The 21,941-nt window shown below is 37.7% G+C and overlaps 1 protein-coding gene across 1 annotated transcript in view; it reads left to right on the plus strand.

The window, feature by feature from the left end:
* ADAMTSL1 (ADAMTS like 1) overlaps nucleotides 1-21,941 on the plus strand; it is a 473,068-nt gene that overhangs the window by 329,782 nt on the left and 121,345 nt on the right. The window contains exons 7-10 of the mRNA XM_062599771.1: nucleotides 3,655-3,729; nucleotides 6,723-6,880; nucleotides 18,775-18,886; nucleotides 20,555-20,693. Coding sequence (XP_062455755.1) covers nucleotides 3,655-3,729; nucleotides 6,723-6,880; nucleotides 18,775-18,886; nucleotides 20,555-20,693 — 484 coding nt within the window. The remainder of the gene's footprint in view (nucleotides 1-3,654; nucleotides 3,730-6,722; nucleotides 6,881-18,774; nucleotides 18,887-20,554; nucleotides 20,694-21,941) is intronic.

Consider the following 21,941-nt stretch of genomic DNA (forward strand, 5'->3'; position numbering starts at 1 on the left):
AAATAGAAGCAGCTCAGGTTTTCATCATGAGAATTGGTGGCTGGACTGTACAGACATCACGTTAGAATCCAGAACCAGAAGAAATTGATCTCTTTGATACAAGTACCTGACATACAAACTTTGGCTAGGGCCTTTCATCTTTTCCACAGTCTTGGTGTACTGTCCTCCCAGTTATCTGGGACTCCCTCTTACTTTTCTGTGCATCTTCTCTGGAGAAGAGCAATTGCCTGTTAACTACTTTGCACCTTTTCTTTCCCCATGGGCACTCCACGGGAGTGCTGTTTACTCTGCCTATTGTTTGTCTGAGGAAGTTGTGACAAAATATTCCTGTTCCAACATTTAAGTACCTCTCCACAGGAAAAACTCTTTAGTCTTATCACTGATAGGTTCAGGAAATTGTCCTTCAGCCCTTATTACCTCTGTTTTGTGAAAGCAGGAAGCGCTCTGATAAGCATAAATCCCACCGAGCCTTGCATTTCACATGAAGTGCACTAAGATTTCAAATAGAGAGTAACAACATCGGGTGAAATATAGTCCTAGAAATAACCTTGAGCAGGAGAGACATGCAAAGAATATATGATATGTAAGCTTGCATAATCTTTAAACTGTATGATTTTCAAAATGCTCTGTGATATACCAGTGGGTTGTTAACTATTCAGCACAGAGCTCATAACTGAGAGAGATTCAAGGCAGTCAAGCAGAATAAAGATATGGTAAAGTGTAAGGTTTGTTTTAAGTACAATTTGTAAAAGGAGTACTTTTTGAAAATGAGAAGATACTGTTTTCCCAGGCTCGCTCCAATAATTGTCATACATACAGCAAAATTATGTGTCATAATCAAGGATTTTGTTCCCTGAAATAGATTAGAGTTATTTCACCTATTGGATGTCTCAAATAATAACTGTCAGAATGATAACAAAGAAACTGATACGAGGATATCAGTGTTTAATGAATGCTGTAATAGACTCGAATTTTTGACTTTCCAACAGAAAATGTGAATTCTGTATAGCAATGGAAGATGTTTGTGTTTGTTAGTATAAATGATACTAGAGACATGTGAGCAGAATGTATATTGAACGTAGTTTCCAGACATCTCAGGAGACACTGAAATTCCTGAATAGCTTGAAGAAATATACCATATCAAATTTTGAAAATGGAGATCAAGTTCAGAAGAGATGGGTCACAAACACAGATATGACCTCTAAGCAACTCCTCTGGCACTAGGCAGTGTAACAGACTGGCTGCATATGTCTCTTCCCTTCAGAGATATTAAGAGGCTATGAAAGTATGGAAATTTCAGCTCATAAATTTCTCCAATATGAGAGTGTCAGAACTCATGACTGCATTTAAAATTAAAAAGAGTTCTCATTCATAAATTTAAGATACTATAAGTCTGGAAGAGTAAATTTCTCTGAAAGAAATCAATATTTTACATCTTGTAGGTTCCCCTCTCTATTCACTGTTGGCTCTATTTACTCTTCAGTATACACACACCTTCAACTTTCTTCTGCCACTCTTGAACACAAACACATTTGTGCCAACTGCTACAAGATCTTCTAGAACACCAGCGGGGCAACTCTCTTTATCCCAGCCTTGAAATTTTAAAATGATTATGATAGAGAAAGCCCTGGATAGTTTCTATAGTAACTGAACTTTTTTCTTACTTTCCAAGCAATAGTAAAAGAAAATTTCGTCTTGTGCTCAGACTTTCACACAATCCATAAAAGCTATACCACGCTGAAAAAGGCAACAATTTTGTAGTGTGAGTGAATTTTACCTGGACTAGACAAGATTTATGAGCATTTACTGGACAGCTAGGTAGAAAATATTGCAAATAGAATACAAATATTACACTTTAAAGTCTAGACAGTAGTATGACTCTGTCTACTTACTGAATTGTGAGACTCTAACCTGGCTTCAAAGCATGCTCTGCACCTGTTGCACAAAATGTGACAAGTACCAATTCCTATTCAGCAAAGGATCATGACTGCGCTACTGTAATATACATATATAAATATTTTTTTCTAATAGAAAAGGAAGACTAGGAGAAATTGAGCATACTGCTGTCTAACTGGAGAGGCTATCCTTCTTTTACTTTACAGGCCTTGTGAATAAGCAGACTTTTGTGTTTGTAATGTCTATGCACTGGCTTTCAAGAACATGCATTTACTTTTAAAATAACTTCTTTCCATCTTTTAACATTCTCTTCTTTCCAGCCTACGTTTTTATTGCATCTACCAAGCAACATTTCCTTTTTAGAAAGTCACTTTTATGCATTGTTATATGGTAGATAAGTTTGTAGATGCTGTAGTTTAGAGTAGAGAATGGAAGGACCCATTCTCCCAGTCATCACAACAAGGTACTGAGTCAGAGGTATTACGGCCATTACAATGTCAGTAGTATTAACTATTTTAACTGTTTGATCTAGGATGGAAATTTTTCCCACTTTTGTCTGAACTCGGTTCAGAAAGTTGTGGTCAGAGTCTATCTCTGGATGAAGAATAGTATGCTTTTAGTTGCTGAATTAATTTAACCTCGGAAAGTAACACACTGTTTTGAATTTAGAGCTACAGCTCTTGTTAGCAGGAATTGCATGACAGAGATGTAAGCAGTTCTAATGAATAAGTAGTAAAAGGAATTTCATTCCTTTCTTGTCTACCACCTGTCCCCCAAAACTCTTTAGCATATTTTTTTTTCCTCTCCCAACTTGTAGGTATAGGAAAAGGAGGCAGAAAGGAAAGAGAAAAGTGAATGGTTAATGCAGATCAATGCCCTGGTTGGTGTTGCTTGGGCATCCCCTCCTTTAACTAGATGTAGAGTTTGGACCATTTTCTAGTGTCATATCTCACCTTTCCTCCCTGTCTTACTCTGGGACATTATTGAAGTTGCCAGCTCTTTGGGAGTGTTGGTCTAACTAACTTTTGCAGCAGCATGTGGACTAGGTGTTAACTCACATTCTCAGTTTAGCTGCAGCTCATCAAACTCCCGAGAACATTACTCATGCAAGATCCTTCTCTAAGACACGTGACAGTATAATGGGCCCCTGTTTTGCCAAAGGCTTTTTGTCAGTAATGCAGAACAGGAAACATATTTATAGCACTTCTAGCCAAGGTCATTCTAATATAAAGTGTGAATAGGAATGCATTTTTAGGGCAGCCGGAGATCATCACATATCTTGGCCAGGGATGTGGAGAAGCTTTAGGGGTCAGCTGGGAGTTAAAGAAATGAGCAGTTCTAGTTAAACATCAAAATAGGTTTATGCTCGTCTACTACAGAAAAAACATACTAATTGAAATATTTTGAAAGGGTTTTAATAGTCCTTAATAGGAGTAATGGCAAAATAGAAAGCTACTGATTACTCTTCAAATCCAGAAAAGGGTGAGAAAGAATGGAGAATTAAAAAAAAAAAAAAAAAGGGGGAAAGAAAAAGAAAAAAAGTTGAGTTCTTTTAAGAAGAGGATTCTTAACCAAGTTTAACAACACGGTTCTTTTTAAGAAGTCTTTTAAAGTTCTTTCATAACTCAAATGGGATTTTTTAATAATTCCAGAAGCTTTTCTTTTGATTTTTTTGTGAGCACTTATTTCACTGGTTATTTGAAAACAGATGGGAATTTCTTCACTTGTTGACTCCATGCGTTTTTACCTTTCCCCCAGTGGATGATACAGTGGTTGCTATTCCATATGGAAGCAGACATGTTCGTCTTGTGCTCAAAGGACCCGATCATTTATGTAAGTAGAAAAAGCTAGTGTACACTTCCTTAAGAAAGTCTTGCTAACCTACAGTGCTCTGTTTACAGTGTGGAGTCTGTTTTCCCTCTCTCAGATCACAGATTTTGACACATGGGATGAGTGCTGCCCTCAGAAGCTCTCATTAGCCCCCATTACATCAGCGGTACATGATCATTTCAGAACAGAGCTTGGCCAGTGTTGCAGAACCCTTTGCCTTCTCAATAATTTTTCAAACATTTCTGTTTGTTTATCCTTTGGCAGGCTCACTTGGTGCCAGCTGCTTTTGTTTAAGATTAATAAAATATGTCCCACTGAGTGAAGAAATATTCAGGACAGTAAACTACTAAGTTTCCCTACAGCTGAGCTTAGCCACCAGGCTGCTCATAACTTTAACACACTTCTGTTATGATAATCTCTCTCACTCCTGTAGAAATACACAAACACACATATGCACACAGAAAATCACAGTGAGAAAAACAGAAGGAGCATGCACGTGTCAAGCTATGCACTTTTGGAATGATAAAGCTCTAGGGAGTTAAGCCCATTGATTTTACTAACCCATCACTTGCTAGCTGTAACACTTCTTCCCTGCTTTGCCTGAGAAGGAGCTATGCATCCCAGCAGACCATCTGGAGAACAGTCTCTGCATTTGAGAATATGTATAGACAGCTGTAGGCAAACTCATCTCTTTTTTAAATAGAAGGCTTTTTACATCCTTCCCTCCTACCTACCAACGCAGTCGCTATTCACAAGCTGCTCCTTTTTTCATCAGCAGCATTGAACAGAAGAATGCTGGAAAACTGGGCTTGCTGTCAGAAAAATACAAGTGACTCCAGACAATACTGCCTGCATAAACTGTCAGAAGTACAAATTATTTTAAAATAAGTATGCCTCCCCTCCTCTTTTTCCAAAAGGTAGTGCAGTTTTCCTGAAGCATAGATCCAGTTACTCTGTGTTTGTCAATATAAATACAACCATTGGTTCAGCAAAAAGGTGAAGCACTAAATCATTCTCTCCGGAATTCCTTTCCCAGTGAACTTATACTGGCAAAATAAACAGTGGATTACAAATCCTGTTCTGTAGTCTGCTGCTTATGTTGAAGAATGCAGTGGGCAAGTTATAACCTTTTTATGGTTGTTTAAGTATAGAAAGCCGGTGAAATTATAGGTTGAAAACTAAGAAAAAAATTATCAAGTTTTATTACAAGTTCAAATACTCCTCTTACTTCAGTTTTAAGTGGCTCTTTGACTGTTCCTGAGCTGCTCCAGCACAGTTGTTATTTCTTTGCCTGTGAATGATTTGAACTCTTCCCTTCTCTCTTGCCTTCTCTCGCAGTATACATGTTCCTTTTCAAGGTAGCAAACATTTTCAAATTTTTGTTATTTTTGAAATGAAATTGAGCTATGATATTGCTTAGGGAGAAATGAGTTTTTACCAAGAGAGGCTGATCTGAAGCTGTCTTCAGTCAGGCAATATTACATTTCTGAGCAAAAAGAAAGGTTTAAATCAGCAAGGTGTGCCAGATTAATTGATTTGAAATTAGATTAACTGCACTATGTAAACCTAGGTAAGTCCAAGTACATCTCTTTCTTATTTCAGATTCTCCATGAATCTATTCATTCACCCATCAAAAGCTTATATACATGTATGAGCTACAGTCAGTTTGTAAAGAGAATATATTGCCCTGTGAACTTTGGCTGTGGTAGAAATCAACAGGAAGTTGACTATATATACACAAGTCTTAAAAAATATCTTTATACTTGATGCACACAGTTTCATGCAGAAATAAATATATGGCAAAGTACATCACAAGGGAGGAGACTAGTCTCTCTGAAAACCAAGCAATTCATTAATGCACAGCAAATTCTCAGTGTACTGCTTCAGCATCTTCCTTCTTGATTTAATTCCCATGACCTATCCTGGAAAGTAGTCTAATTGCTATAATTATCTCTGTTTTTCCTAATTAAAAACTTAATACGTACTAATCAAATCATTTCTACCCTTTTCCTTCTCTGAAAATACGAGACCATCATAGAATAGTAATATATCCCCATATATCAGATTTTCTCTTAGTTGCCTTTCTAAGTGGGAGAAGAAAATCCGTACAATTTCACAAATACGTTTGTGAACACCTTTGTAATCCTTCACGATGAAATGTATTGTTACTTTGAAATAACCACATGAAACAGCTTACAGGTAAACATACTGTAAGGCATATACTGGATCTGGCAAAGATACTAATGGATGCTAACTGTATGATGTAATGGGTCTGCTTTTTGATATTTCATTTCCATTCAATACATGATTTAATATTATTAATATTATTTAACAATCAGAAATAAAGATGCTGTTACTACAAAACTTTACCTGAATTATTGCCCACATTGGGGCTGTGAATATACTAAGAACCAAAGAAAGAGCTCAGGAGAGTTTGACGCTCCCCATTCATTTCTTACTAGTTGAAATGGATCAGACTACCTGTGGTGAGATGGCAGGATTGCTGTCATGTTGATCTTCCTTTCCTGGACATCCTGCTTTCAGTTAATTACCAATCATTGTAGCATGTGCTTACTGACCCACCTTTGAACTAAGAATGGGAACAGCAACTAACAAAGCGAGCACTCATGGGGGAAGGTCTGAGTCATGCGCTGCATAGAATCGTGACTTACTGAGAATGAGTTAAATGAGAGTAAGTATGCCCAACCTGGAATGGATTAGTATGTCTAGGAGAAAGTAAAAGCATGTCTCAGGGGTGAGGAAGTGAACACAGACCTAGAAATCTGAAGGCTGAACAAGTCCAAAGGGGGGAGGGAAGAGAAAGAAGAGAAGGAATGTTTGGGAATATGAATAAACCATGGAAGAGAACGAAAGAGTATCATTATGTCTAATTTAGCAGGCAAACCTACAACTCCCCCATTATTTTTCCACCCTCATTTACTGTTATTTAAAATTATAATGCTCTAGTTCCGTATTAATTTGTTTGGATTTGTCAGATTTGGAAACCAAGACTCTGCAAGGTGTGAAGGCTGAAAACAACCTCAGCTCCACAGGCTCCTTCCTCATGGACAATTCAAGCATTGACTTCCAGAAGTTTCCTGACAAGGAGATACTGAGAATATCTGGGCCTCTCACTGCAGATTTCACTGTCAAGGTGAGAGTCCTTAATCAAATACACTTCTTGTGGCAAAATAAAAAAGGAGGTAAGATAGGTGCATTAGAAAAATGAGAGAAAAATTTTTGGAGTTTAATTTCCTGGTAAACATTTACCGCAGAGTCTAGTCCGGGCTACCTCTTGAACTCTGTATGAAATTCTTTATCAGTATCTTCATTGGATTCTCCTTGGAAAAGAGACTGATTTTATGCCAAGGAAGGCATATCCACTGAGAACCCTAAAGAGAAAAGATGAACTCACTACAATCAAAGACAGATTACTCTCTGTAGACACTCTCTGAGGTGGGTATAAATCAAAGGCCATGCAGCTTGCTTAGTCTGTGACAAGTAGAAAGAAAAAGAGTCTGTCTTTTTACTCCATAATTTGTGGGAGGTTTTACCAGTGTAATTGCACAAAATACTGTAATGGAGTACTGAGGTCCCTAAGCTACAAAATAAATGGGATGACTCTGCTTGAGAAATCACGGTGTCATTTTGAAGCTCTGCTTTGTATTGCACTGGCAATAAGTATCAAATTGTTTCCTCCCATTAGAGCATTTCTATTCTTCTAGGTAACACAAAACACATTGCTGGAAGCAATACACACGTTCTATAGGAAAACACACCTGCAAAAATGAACATTTGGGAATTAAAATAAAACAAATCCTTTTTCAGTAGAGTCAAGAAATCCGAAGGATTTCGGCTGTGAAACTGTAAAACCTGTATCATGTCCAGGGCTACATAAGTTTTTCACTATGGGCCCTAGAGAGAGAAGACATTTGATTTAATTTAGATCTGATGGCAGCTAGAATTTTGAATGGTAAGTTGGAAAACACAATTGGTGATAGGATTGTGTTGGATTGGACTAGGTTAGACTGATTTGGAGCAGTGTCCAGTAGACAGTCTTCTGCCATAGCAGTATGTTAGCAACTTCTAATCCAAACCAGGCCTATCAACAAAAGTGCCTGGTGAACAGAGCTGAAAAAAGTAAGCTAAAATTATCAGCACTGGTTCAGAAAGAGAAGCTTGATCTGAAGAATGCACTCCTTTCTCTTTGCATGTGACTGTGTCCCAATAAAACAGATGCTGGTCAGTTCGAAGTGACTGGAACACTTTGTAAAATCATTATCTATATTACAGATGACATCCAGATGACTAAGATCAGCGTAACATAAATATCATGACTCACTTTGCCTTCTTAATGCTGGTTTTGGATTTAAGGCAGCTTGGTTAATTAGAACCACAGAATCACAGAATCACAGAATGGTTGAGGTTGGAAGGGACCTCTGGAGATCATCTAGTCCAACCCCCTGCTCAAGAAGGGACACCTACAGCATGTTAGACAGGGTTGCATCAAGGCAGGCTTTGAATATCTCCAGAGAAGAACTCCACAACCTCCCTGGGCAACCTGTTCCAGTGCTGTGTCAGAGTGAAGAAGTTCTTCATATTCAGGCAGAACTTCCTATGTTTCAGTCTGTGCCCAATGCCTCTTGTTCTGTTGCATGGCACTACTTAAAAGAGTTTGTCCCCATCCCCCTGACACCCTCCCTTCAGGTACTTGTACACACTGATAAGATCCCCCCACAGTCTTCTCTTCCCCAGGCTGAAGACGCCCAGCTCTCGCAGCCGTTCCTCATGGGGCAGGTGCTCCAGCCCTCTGATCATCTTTGTAGCCCTACGCTGGACTCTCTCCAGTAGCTCCATGTCTGTCTTGTAGTGGGAGCACAGAACTGGACACAGTACTTGAGATGAGGCCTTCCAAGGGCTGAGTAGAAGGGCAGGATCACCACCCTCGCATCTCCCTGCTGGCAACACTCTTCCTAATGCACCCCAGGAGACCATTGGCCTTCTTGGCCACAAGGGCACATTGCTGGCTCATAGTCAACTTGTCGTCCATCAGCACTCCCAGGTCCTTCTCTGCAGAGCTGCTCTCCAGAAGGGCAGCCCCCACCTTGTACTGGTGCCTAGGGTTATTTCTCCCTAGGTGCAGGACCCTGCACTTGACCTTGTTGAACCTCATGAGGTTCCTCTCCGCCCAGCTCTCCAGCCTGTCCATGTCTCTCTGAATGGCAGAACAGCCTACTGATGTGTCAGCCACTTCTCCCAGCTTGGTATCTTCAGCAAACTTCATCCGGGTCATTGATGAAGAAGTTGAACAGACATATCAGCCAGTAGAAACATACCAGTAGAACATACTGGCTAGAGACAGATAGTCAAGCAGATCAGTGGATAGGCACTGAAATGGATATCAGGAGGGTTTTGTTCCTGGTTTTGCTATTGTTACCCTACATGACATGAAAAACATCTTTACCTCTTTGTGCTTGCATTTCCCTCTGTATCAAAGGAGAGATGTGCTGGTTAAACCACAGTACGGTACTTGTATGCTAAGTGCTGAGTGTGCAAGCTGGCTAGCTGCAGGCCGAATCAACACTAATGAGTTCTCTCTGCCTTTCTATCAATGATCACTGCTGGTACAGTCTGTTTCCTCAACACAGGTTTGGTTGGGAAAACATAATGTCCTTGAGAACTCTACTCCTCAGTCAAACATGACTGGAAATAAACAATACTTGAAAGCAATTAGGGTGAGTTAGGAGACTGCTTGATTTCATACATCTTGTTTCCATAAGAAATGAGGCTAAGAAAGCAGAAAATCTCCTTATCTCATACAGAAAAAATTATGGTGAACTTCAATAAATTCCTGTACACTCCTGAAGGAAGACAATGTTTGAGGTCTAAGTTATGTGATAGCTAGGTACAAATAAGCAGGTTATTCCCTGAAAGGATTTAGCAACTATGCTAAATTGCACTTGAATCTTACCACTAAAATTCTGAGGATTTCCCTGTTTTAATTACTTTTTAATACAAAATTCTGATTCATATAAACAGAAATGTTTTTCAGAAAAAAATATATCAGTTTTGATAAACTTCTGGTAAAATGAAGGTCAGTTTCACTTGGAAGGTTTTTTTTGCTGACAATGTGATCTAGAGAACAGATCAGCAACATGAAATAACGAGACTTGTCATTTACTGGTAGACCTGCCATTGATTTGTGGTGTTACCTAAAGCCATACATTCACCTGTCTATGCTAAAAAAAATCTCCCCCTCCATGTAGTCTGTTTCAGACAGAAAACAGAGAAACTTAGAGTGACCATTTCACATATTACACATCTACACTTCTATGAGCATCTGTCAGATGAGATCTACAGTTGATACTATAATGCTAACAGTAATTACTGTTTGTTTAAAGCTACTAGTACTGCTAATTTGAGCAATCTGGGGTATAGCTTCAGTAGTTCCACTTTGAGGTAGTAAAGACCATTGAACTTAGAACAAAGTCTACGAAGAGATGTTGTTCAGATTTAGGACTGGTCACAGGAAAAAACAGTCTAGATCTAAACCTGACTAGTCTAGGCTTTTGTTGGTTTTCAGTCCCTGGTATCAAGCTGAGTGTTTGTTCATAGGACTTGCATGGACCACTAAATTGATATTAGATTGATTATTATACAGGTTTAGACAGGGTTAGTGTTGGTCTGGAGGCTATCAGAGATATGTTGACTGGGGTTAGGTTTGTGCTGTCATTATTTTTCACACTTCTAGGGCTGACAAGCCATGGTTGAGGGTTGGTGCCAGAGTAGAACACCTGGTTAATTTTTGTGCCAGTACTATCAGAGAACTGCTGTCTCCCAGAGATACAATGCAGGCTATGTTATCTTGAGTAGAATTAACACTAAAACTAGGATTTTGGCCACCAATTAGCCAAGAAGTTAAAGCCACGGTAGAGTTCAGGGCTGGATGCTGAGTTATACAAAGCAAAAGTGCTGGCCAGCTGCCTTTTACCTCAGTTGTGACCTAGGACTGTCTGAAAATGCTGAAGAAAGAACTGCATTTGGGTTACGATCCAGGTTAACAAAAGAGATTGGAGCTTAATCCAGCTTCCTGGGACTGGCAAGGGCTTATAGCAACCTGTGCATATACAGGTGACTCAGCTGGCAGAGGCTGATGGACTGCGTCAGGCTCATGCCAGGGTGCGATTAAACAGTCAATTCTGAACCAGGAACACACAGCGGTTTAGCTCATGTAACAGAATGGCTTCTATGCTTCTTTTAGGGCAGAGGACAACAAGAACTTACTGCTTATGGCTGGCTTATTGTTGTATTTTTAAAGAAGTTATCATGTGAGAACAGGGGTGATGTCAGTAAGGAACATCTGTGTAGGTTTGTTCTGATGCTGGCAAAGTTTTCCAGAGGAGGTTATGCCTGAGATCTGGCAGGTGGTTACAAGTCAGATGGCAAGTGGCAAAGGATCTAATCCTTAAAGACCTGGTAGGCCAAAGCTAGGATTATGCTCCTAGCAGTAGATGAGTTAGAATTGAGACCAGGCTGACAATGGTAACCAGTAAGAGTTAAAGTTTAATTATGATTACATCAAATAGGTGACATGCGATACAATAACCTAAGCATTTTGCTGAATCTAAAAGAGATCATTCAAATACAGTCTCTTGGCCATAAATTATTACTTCTTGAGATAAATGACTTGCTGAGGTCACTTCAATAGAGTGAAGACTGGACCCAGCAAGGAGCATGACCATGAAGTAGTCTTCAGCCTATATTTGGTGATGGTGGCATCAACCTGTATTTGCATGCAATGCCTTTTTTTGTAGCAATAGCCATTAAAAAATCTAGTCTAATTTTCTTAAAAAGATCTTTTCTTAAAAAGATACACTTCTGTAATATTTTGTACATCAAGTCCATGATTAAAGGCATCATGAAAACAGACCTAATCTTTATTGAACTTGACAAGATCTCTGCAACAAGTTCAGAAAAGTTATTTGCTGAAGAAAAGATTCTTTTTCTCCCATTATGCCAAATCTGGCAAAATTTTTCAGAAACAGTAGAAGTTGTATAGTCTTCTTTTGAAAGTGCTGTACAGATTCTGTTTCACATCCACCTTTTTTTGTTTTCTATTTAACACAAATTATTTGAATTAATGGTACTTAGAACATCATTGTTCTTCTGATTGCATATTTCTTCTGCAGTTGTGTTGGAATTGCCATACAAGGTCAAGTGAATAGTGTGCTTCATCCAAGTCTGTATTCCAGAGTGATTGTATTTATTTCAAATGCACATATATATATATACACACACAGATACACACACACAAACACACACACAAACAGAGATTTATATATATATTTATATACACATATATATGTGTTTGCCCTTTGACTACACTTATCTCTCGGGACAAGTTCCTCAAGGAATTAGGCATTCTATAAAATAAGGAATATTTCTTATCTTTCAACCTTCAGTGTTAAAATTTCTCAGATTCCTTCTAGTTCTTCCACAATGAGGAATGGTAAATGGTCACTGCTCATACATTTTCTCTGTGATGTCTATACATTAGAGATCTATGTCATATCATCTGTTGCCTGTTTCCTAATCTGGGGAGTACTATTGCATTTAATCTCTCTTTTCATCAAAGCAGGTCCATAGAAGGGGTATCCTTATTTCCCTTCTCCTGTGCCTTTTCTACTTCTACTGTATGTTTTCATAATATCTTACAATTTAGCTAAGTATATATATATATGACCATAAATGTATCACTTAATTTTATATAAATGTATTTACATTAAGTAAATAAGTGATTTAATAAAAATGATTAATAATTTAATATAAATATATATATAAAATGTATCAATCTATATTTTTGAAAATAGATGATTAGAACGGCACATAGTGTTCAGGAGACAAGTGTATTCTACTTGGTGATGCAATGTCCTGTTTTTTCTTCCTTCTCTGTGAACTCATAATGTTTGATTAATCTTTTTAACAGCTGCTGCATGCTGAGCTGACATTTTCAGAGAAATGCCTGTAGCAATTCTTCATTTTTATTCCTGAATAGTAATAGCTAATGTGGAGACCATTTCAAGTATAATTACCATGTATAATTAGGATTGTTTTTCTCACAGACATTATTTCTTTTTTATTAAATTTGAATTTAGTCTGCCAAATCTTTGAAGATTTTTCATGGTCCATTTCACTTTTAGCTATCATCCATAGTTTTTTCATACGAAAACTTGGCCAGCTCACCGCTGGCCAGTTCTCCTGATCATTTAGGGTCTGGCTGATAGGATATGTCCTAGCATCCTTGCAGAGTTCCACGGGTAATCTTTTATTGCAAAAACTGCTTATAAGACACCCTTATCTTTTAACTAGTCATAACCCCAGGTGAATCCTCCTAAATCAAGTTCCTTTAGGATCATTGATGAGGGACCTAAGAAATTTTTTCTGAGAATCCGAATGCCTAAGTCACCTTTATTAGTGTCCATTGTGATTCTTTGACTAGGGAAACCATCAAGCCTGGAGGGCATCACCCTTCTCGGGGTGGGGCATCACTGAATTCTACTCTTTATTTTCATTCTATTGAGCCAGTACAGAGCTTGAGCTAATTTGTTTGTAATTTCCCATGGAATCCCTTCTAAAAATTGCTGTTATATTACTCTTTTTTTTTCTTCTGATATGAACACTAACCTTTCTTACTAGTAAGCTATATGGTACTGTGTTTTTTATTCTTGAATTCTTCCTATAGTACGTGATTGGAAACTGATGGATGAATACTGTCTGGATCTGGAGATTTGTTACCATTAATCTTGCGTATTTGTTTAAAATACTGCTGATCTAAAATCTCTTCTAATGTCAGTTTTTAACTTGGGAAAACTGAAGCAGTTTCTTAGGCATGTTAGTTTCTATCTCTTTAACAAGCTGTCTCTTGAATTTTTGCTTTGTCTTTTCTCTAACTTTATCCTGGTGTCATGTGTAAATTTCTAAAATTTATCTGTTTCAAAAATCAGCTTTAAGTAATATAGTGTTTTAATGCCAACATTGTTCATTTTGCTTCATTGTCCACAACATTTTTGTGGTAAATATTGTTGCTTGTATATTGCCCATTTGTTCTTATACAACATCTATCACAATAGAGCCTGATTTTTTAAATGATTTTCTTAGATATTTCCATAATACAAATAATGATAATAAATGTTCTTCTACATTTATTAGCATTTTATCAACATACAGTTAGATTACAATTAAATAATACTTATTTTTACAAAAGAAAAGAAGTAAATGTAGTAATGGCAGTCTGTTTATGTTTATAATTTTATGTTCAACATGCAAGTAAATTTTGGGTGAGTTCACATTTTATAGTCTAGTAAAGAATTTACACCTTTAGAAAAGTGAATCTCAGAGCATCTGAACAGGCTTGAATTTCACTTGTAATAATTTTTAACTATTTTAATTAAATATGGATAAAGTGAACTGTGGAAAAAGCAATAGCATTAATGAACAGTTGCAAGGCATTTGTTAAGAATTTTCAAAATTTTCCTTTTTCTTAGTTAAATTTCTTGTGACTAAAAACCACAATAATCTTGTTTCTATGATAAAAATGAAAACTGCTATTTTTCCATGTTTAAATTTCGTTTTACTAATTGTGAAATCATTGGATATAGTTGTAAAAAGATGTAGTACCTTACTGATGTCTAAAACAGAAGCCTAAACTCCAATAAAAATGCAGTTTTTTTTAACAACTTAATTTTGTTAGTCAGTAGGAAAATTTGAGAGAAAACAAAGATTAGTTTCTGGATAGCAAAAAGGAAATTATCAGCTGAGAGATCACAGACCATTGCCCTGTATGGAATGCAGAGCATTTGGAAGATAATACCTGCAGAAGAAAAGGGGGGGAAAAAAGGCTTAATAGTCCATAAAATCAAAATCTATTGAGTTTGCTATTGTTTTCATTCAGAATATTTATGTGTTATTTCCCAGGATCATCTTCTGAAGGCATCACTGAAGATGAGGATGAGAGACCAGAAGTACAGTGTTCATGTTTTGTGAAAAATATTCTTCCTCAGTAACTGAGTACTTCTGGGGTTATGTTGTTTCAATCACATCACTTTCAGAAATGTATTTAGGGCATAGGATGAAGTATTACATTCTAGGATAAGCATGATGATTGATGGAAGGGAGGAGTATTGTTTGTGCTGATTATGAAAATGAGTGTCACATTTTTCCCAATTAGTAGGTCATAATAAGTTGATGTTTTGAGTTTGTAAGGATAAGGAATTGTTTGTAGACTAGGACAGAAGATTCTAGGAGAATTCTCTCATAGTATACTGTTCTGTGTATGTTGCAGTGGTTCAAAGATTTTATGTATATGTTCATATATATTCAGGTAGGGAACGGTATCTGATACCAGAGTGCACAGTCAGGGCTCTTCCCTTTTGTCTGGCAGTAACTCTGTACAAGGGGCTAGTGTAGCTTGCTCAAAGGTGCATGCTCTTATTCTGGGAGCATGTCACTGGTGGTGAAATGTCCTTCTGTAGATGAGGTGCATGTTATGGTTGGTGTCTGTAGAACAGATACAGTAGAACCTTTTTTGGTATATTTGGGATTGCCCTTGATTTTCTGGAGCTCTTCCTAGTTTCAGAAGTTTCTGCTTCTGTTGCCGTTAGTAGTTGGCTATGTGCAGCTTGTAATACCTCTTGTAGTTGATAAAATGGATTTCCCTGCTGCCAACTATCCTATCCAATTCATTGCAATGATTTTCAGTCTGGTTCTTCCCTTGGGGACAGCAAGGGGATTTAAGAAAAGATTCAGATCTTCTAGCTTTCTACTTTGACCTTGTGAGGAATTTAGTTTGAATACTTTAGTAGTCATCCTAGTAATCTAAAGGAGCACAGCTCTATCAAAGTTTAGTCGTCTCTTTTGGTAAGTAGGTTTGATTTGAGGATGTTTTGCATATCACCTAGTAAACTGATGGTATGTAATGTAATTTCCTGGCTATTTCTCTGGCTGATTTAGATGTTGAATTGAGGAGTTCCATCTGTCTTTCATTTAAAAATAACCACAGAAGCCAGATGACCCAACACAGGACTCTCACAGTCAAGGGATATGAATCCAGCATGACAGTCCACATGTTTCCTGGAGCTCAAAGGCAAAGATCATCCTAGGGCTGCAAGGGAATTAAAAAGCAAGTTCAAAAAATCATATTCTGGTTCTGGTTTAGGTGGTACACTTCTTTCTAAGTAAAAAAAAAAAAATAAAAATATATATAAAAAAATCCTCCAGTCAGCAATTAGTATTGAAAAGACAGTTCACTTTTGGTGGAGTCTTACTCTTTCTGAGACTGTTGATCTCCTTTTGGCCTTTTTTTTTAGCCACCAAGTAGGGAGCACTGTTGCCATGTTCTGAATGCTTCCAAATTCCCCAGAGACGTAGAGAAGGTCAAAGATGCTCCCAGAGAGGTTGCAATGCACAGAGCAGGGCTGAACTGTCATTACCTTCTCTTGACACACTTAGAATTTTATTTACAAGAAGTGAATGACTGCTATTTTCTCCATACAGTTGCAAGAAAGATGCAGAAAAATTAGAGACTTCTTCTAGGGACTGTTGTAAAAGATTCTTAAGTATTGAAGATGTCTCTGAAGCACTGCTATTTCTTATAACTAGCAGAGTGTTGGAGAAGGGACTGCCAAGCGTGGCAAGAGTCAGAAATGTCACTATACTGCAGATGTGAATATTTCTGTAGGTGAAAGTTGGCCCCACGTGGCAAAAACAGTATTTTCTCCTGGATCAAGACCTTACCTTTAACAAGCTTTTAACAAACAAAATCAAAAAACATTTTTGCTGCCTGGAATCACTGTATATTGGTTCTTCTTGTGCTTATAGTACTCCTTAAAAAAATAAACAGTACTGTGTCTGCTTATTTCACCTTGCTTGTTTTGTATGATCTTAGTCATGGCTGTGGCTCATTGTAATTCTATCCCACCTATGTTGTTATCATGACTGTATGAATAACTTCCATTTTAGGCTGGAAGAGACTTTACCTTTCTTTTCTGTGTGTCAGAACAGACAGCTAATTCTGCAGACACACAGGAATTGTCTACAGGGAAGGGGTTCTTATGTCCTCCTGATATTTTATGTGATTTTTTTTCTCTCCTATTCCTCTTATAGTAGGCTCTGTATGAGCTCTTGATCTGTTCATCGTGATTTATTAAAGACCACACTGCTGAGTAGACCTTTTGCTTTTCAGAATCTCTGAGAGTCTCTAGAACTAAAGAGGAAGAGCAGAATTCTCCATAGTGAATTCTTTTTCTGCACAGTCGGATCAGGAACCTCCCTCAATGGCTTCCAGCACAATAAAACATTTTCCCAGGAGTATGTGAGGCTTTCATGAGCTAGGAAAGATCTTTCTGAAGTGTGTAATTAATGTACCATCCCTACATGAGGAATTAGATATCCTCTTTCTGACATACGGATCCAAACGATATTAATCTGTGCAAAAGGCCTCCCTTTTGCTGAAGAAGCTGTATTTCTACAGCTGTATTCTTTTTCCTGGTGGGAATTTACATCACTGTTTACTCTAATTAGAAAAAGGCAGCCTTAGTCTCAGAGGGCCAGATCTCTTACATCCCTGAACATATCCTCTGGCATTTTTGCCTTCCTCCTTCTCTTCAAGTGTTTCTGTTATTTATAATGTTGCTCTCCATGAACTGGGGAAAACACAACAAACAACCAGATTACTCTGTTCAACTCAATTTGTCATATTTTTGCTTCTGTTTTTTAGTCTAATATTTTCTCTTTGAGGGTATCTCTCAGTGTCTGGAAAGAGAGAGGAAAGGAGGGATTGAAAAATAATATTTCCAAAATGGGCATCTAGAAAACATGGGAAGGGAAAAAGAAGGCAGTGTTGAAACATTTTAAGCTGGTCTGAAAACAGGAAAGGAACAATCACTTTTCAGAATAGTAATACTTGCTTTTCAGAGTAGGAGTACTTGGAATAGGACTTAGAGAAGGATGCATCTTTCCTGGTTGTGACTTGTCAGTTTTCCATCCGTCCATGTGCATCATGTCATTGATGCAGAGATGCCCAAGCAACACCAATACACCATGTCCTAGGAAGAACAATCAACGAGGAGAAGCCTATAGCAGCATTCTTGATCCTCCCTTGCCAGGTGCTCATGGAAGGGGCTAGAGGTAAGGACAAGGATTCCCTTGTGGAGATTTTGAAGTCTCCATGACTATATTAAACAGTAGAGCTATCAAAAGAGGGCTTTTTTTCCTGAGCCAGATACAAAAGGATCAACTTCAGTAGAGTAAAGGTCTCTTTCCATATTGCACTGCTTGCACTATGAAGTCTGGTTTAAACTAGGAAATCCATCCAGCATGCAAAGTACCCAAAGCATTGTGAAGCTCAGATGGCTTAAAAGTGACCAGTATTTACACACTTTCAAGACCTTTCCATACATTCCCTTAGATTCAGGCAAGAGTCCAGGCCTATGACAGAAAGGAGGATTTTTAGAGCCAAAATGAAGTGAACAAAGACTCCAGATACCACAGAGAAGTATGAGACCTCACCTCAGAAACAAAGAAGTCCTGAATTAGAACTATTATAGTTTGTATTTTTCACAGCACAGCCTCCTATTTTTTATCCTTGCCTGTCTGTATAGTATACATGGTCTTGGAAGGTGCCTGGGAATGTTAAGGATCTAACATCCTTTGGAATATGACAGGGGGAGACAGTAGGAAGGTGGAGTAAAAATCAACCCATACCTGTTGTCTCCAGTATTCAGTATCCAGTATTCATCTCTTCATTATTTCAGAACATCCTCTGTAAAACAGTGTTAACTATGCCCCCAACAATTTATTCCACTATAACTTCTGGTGTGAGTTTTGGTATTACTGCCACAAGCCTATACTTTATTTTGTGCATCTCATTTTTGTGTTACAAAGTAGTTTTGGCATTTCTTGTAGTGTCCGACATCTGCGAGATACTTATGGCAGAATGTTTCTAGCTGGTATTTATGTCAGGTTCACCTTCTGGCATTACATCTTTTCCAGATCCGTTATGCTGGTGCAACCGACAGTTCAGTTCAGTTTATCTTCTATCAGCCAATCATTCACCGATGGAGAGAAACTGATTTTTTCCCTTGTTCAGCATCCTGTGGAGGAGGTAATGAATTACCACCGTATTCCATAAAGAGTCATCTGCATACAGGATCTGACCCAACTCCTAGACTGGGATTTGGATCTTTGGGCAAAATTTGAACATGAGCGTAATTATATAAAAATGTAAGGAAGGACATAGTAACAGCTGTATTGTCTGTGGGTTTTTTAACAGCACAGCAAGCTCTGTGCTTAGTGTCTGAGATACACATGGCTGCATTTAATGCTGTAGCTAGCAAGCACGAAGACTTTCAGCCCTGGGCCTGATGGGATTTGGGCCTGCTTTAAAATCACAAAATGTCTCATTTCTCCATTCCTCCCACTCGCCGTCTGTAACTTTACTCTTCTAAAGTGAAGCTGAGTGTAAACAGTTTCTACTGTCTACGAAATTCTGGCCTTTGGTTTCTTTTTATCCTTTAGGCTTCTGTGTTTGTATTTGATGATATTGATTTGTTTCTCACTACATGTGATTTAAGACAGGAAAATTCATGTTTCTTAAATGTGTACTAGTTCCTGTTTAGCATTTTGAGGGTATCTGAAGAAGATACCATTTAATAGGATTCATACAAAGTTTTGCATTAAATTTTAGTCCACTTCTGACAGACTGCAATGGAGTGGGTATTGTTTTGCTGATGCTAATGAAATGCAGAAGTCATCAACATCAGTGACTGATCATCTTTTTTTCAAATTTTTACCAATTTAAGCTACATTAACAGCATATATAAAAGGTGAAAGACAATTTACTTTTGTCAGCAAATGGTAATAGTACATAATGATATTACCATGACTTAGCTTTGTGTGTGATGATTTTTCTTGGGACGTAAAGCAAATTTACTGCTATGACTTTCTATCTATTTTTTCTGCTCCTCATTTGGACAATATAATAGGATGTAAGAAAAAAAAAAAAAAGTGTGACAGCCCCTTTTGGAGAAGCACCAGTATTGTGAAAGAGGGGGTGTGTGCACAGGTGCTGCTCTTGTGATGAGCCATGGGAGGAGAGATAAAGAAAAGATAATTTCTGACTGAAAAGTAGGGCAAACATTTGCATGGTAGGAGCTTGAAGTGTGACAGATTTCACCCACTACCACACACAAAGAGGCATGGCTTCTAATATCTAATAATATGTCCTGTGCGGATCTGTGAATTCTCTGGACACATTTTCTAGGAAATGTGACCTTAGAAAATTAGTTCTAACATGTAATTAATCTTTTTTTTTTTTTTTCCTGAGTCATGTAATTCAGTTGTAATCCCATCAGATCAGGACTACCTTTTACTGTGTTTATGTGCAGCATCTGTTATGAATGTTATTGTTAAAACCGATATTAAGTAATAGCAACAGCCATGTGAATTCTGAATTATATTCTCCTGTGTCACTGCAGTTTTCAAAAATTTCTGGAATGTAGATGCTTTTGTTGGTTGTTGGCATATATGTAGGTTTTTCAGGCCTGCTGATCAGATATAGACACATTTTGTAGAGCTGATGGTGAAGTAATTTTGAAGATTTATAGGGCACCCACTTTTTTTATAAATTATTGTTTTAATCTCAGCTATAAAACAGTAGCTGTATTGATGTTTTCGGTAAGCTTTCTATAAAACCAGGACTTAGATGTAATTCAACAAGAGAGAAGAAGAACAAGAACAAATCATGTATTTTTTCTTTCATTGGCTATTGCAGGTTATCAACTGACATCTGCTGAATGTTTTGATCTGAGAAACAACCGGGTAGTAGCTGATCAGTACTGTCACTATTATCCTGAAAATATCAAGCCAAAGCCAAAACTTCAGGAGTGTAATCTGGATCCTTGTCCTGCAAGGTCAGTCGGTTCTAACTTTCAAAGAGACCAGGCTCTGAATGAGTAAAATGGAACAGGTTTACTCATAGGTAAAACAGAGAGGAATGCTCCTCTCACTATTTCTTCTACTCTAATGTAGCTTATAGAGTAATTGACTTTTTCTCATAATGAGGATGTACTGTGTAGAAAAATGGTTTATGTTTAGCCCCTGCATGTTGCAACTATTGCATTTGAAATGGTTGTTTCTTCCCTCCAGATTATGTTTTGCCTCATTAAGCATGATAAAGTATGAGAAAACAAATTACCCATGATAACATCCCGTGGTCAACACATGTCTCTTAATTGTTAGTGAGATATGAAAAAATATCTCTGGGAAAAAGATTTTGTTGGAAATTGGTTGCCATCACAATCAGAGACATTATTTTTATGGTTTTTATATTTTCTCCGTGATGAAAAGCTTACTTGCAGTCATGGCAGCTTGTAAAAATATGATACCTTGCACAGAAGATTACTCTCTACAGCCCCGGTAAATGTTCTTCCTCAGAAGATTAGTGATAAAAATAGTAAGATCATAGAGCTACTTCTCCAGCATATCAGAGGAGGAGCAAATAAAACCACAAAATGGACCTGTTCCTGTGTTGCAGTGATTCCCCTAAACTTCAGCAGAAATTAGGCCATAACCACTTATAAGCCAGAACCTCTTGGTCTTCTTGCATGATTTTACTAAACAAAAATTTACAGGCAGCCCAGTAAGCATGCATAGAAGGATTCTCTAAAACCAATTTATTCACCTGTTCCTTTGTCTATGGAGTGGTTTTGTACCAAATTTGATCAAGCAACTTCATATAACTGTCACCTAGAAGTTAGTGTGGCCTTTCAGATTGCTGGAGGGCACCAGAGAAAAAAAGTTGTCCTAGACTGGAGAAGAAGAAGGCTGTTTTTAGGAGCTGTGGGACTATATATCATTTGCCAAAGCTAATCACTTTCCAAACCAAGAGTACTGGCTTTAAGCAAGGTAAGCAAAATAGTCCAAGCTCAAGATGGTTTTTACCTTTCATCTTCTGAAAAGTTATCATAAATATTCCTTGACTATTCATACCTGAAATTAACACTCAAGTTTCTGCATCACTGATGACACACTGAACCTAAGCGTATGGCAGTTTATATTCCTTCACTCCAGTAAATTGATTCAGTAAATACATTAAACAGAACATGTTTAATTACTTTGGTTACCTAAATGTACTAAGAGTTGGTTTAGAATCTTTAATA

The sequence above is a fragment of the Rhea pennata genome, chromosome Z (genome assembly GCF_028389875.1).
Source record: "Rhea pennata isolate bPtePen1 chromosome Z, bPtePen1.pri, whole genome shotgun sequence".
Classification (NCBI taxonomy): Eukaryota; Metazoa; Chordata; class Aves; order Rheiformes; family Rheidae; genus Rhea; species Rhea pennata.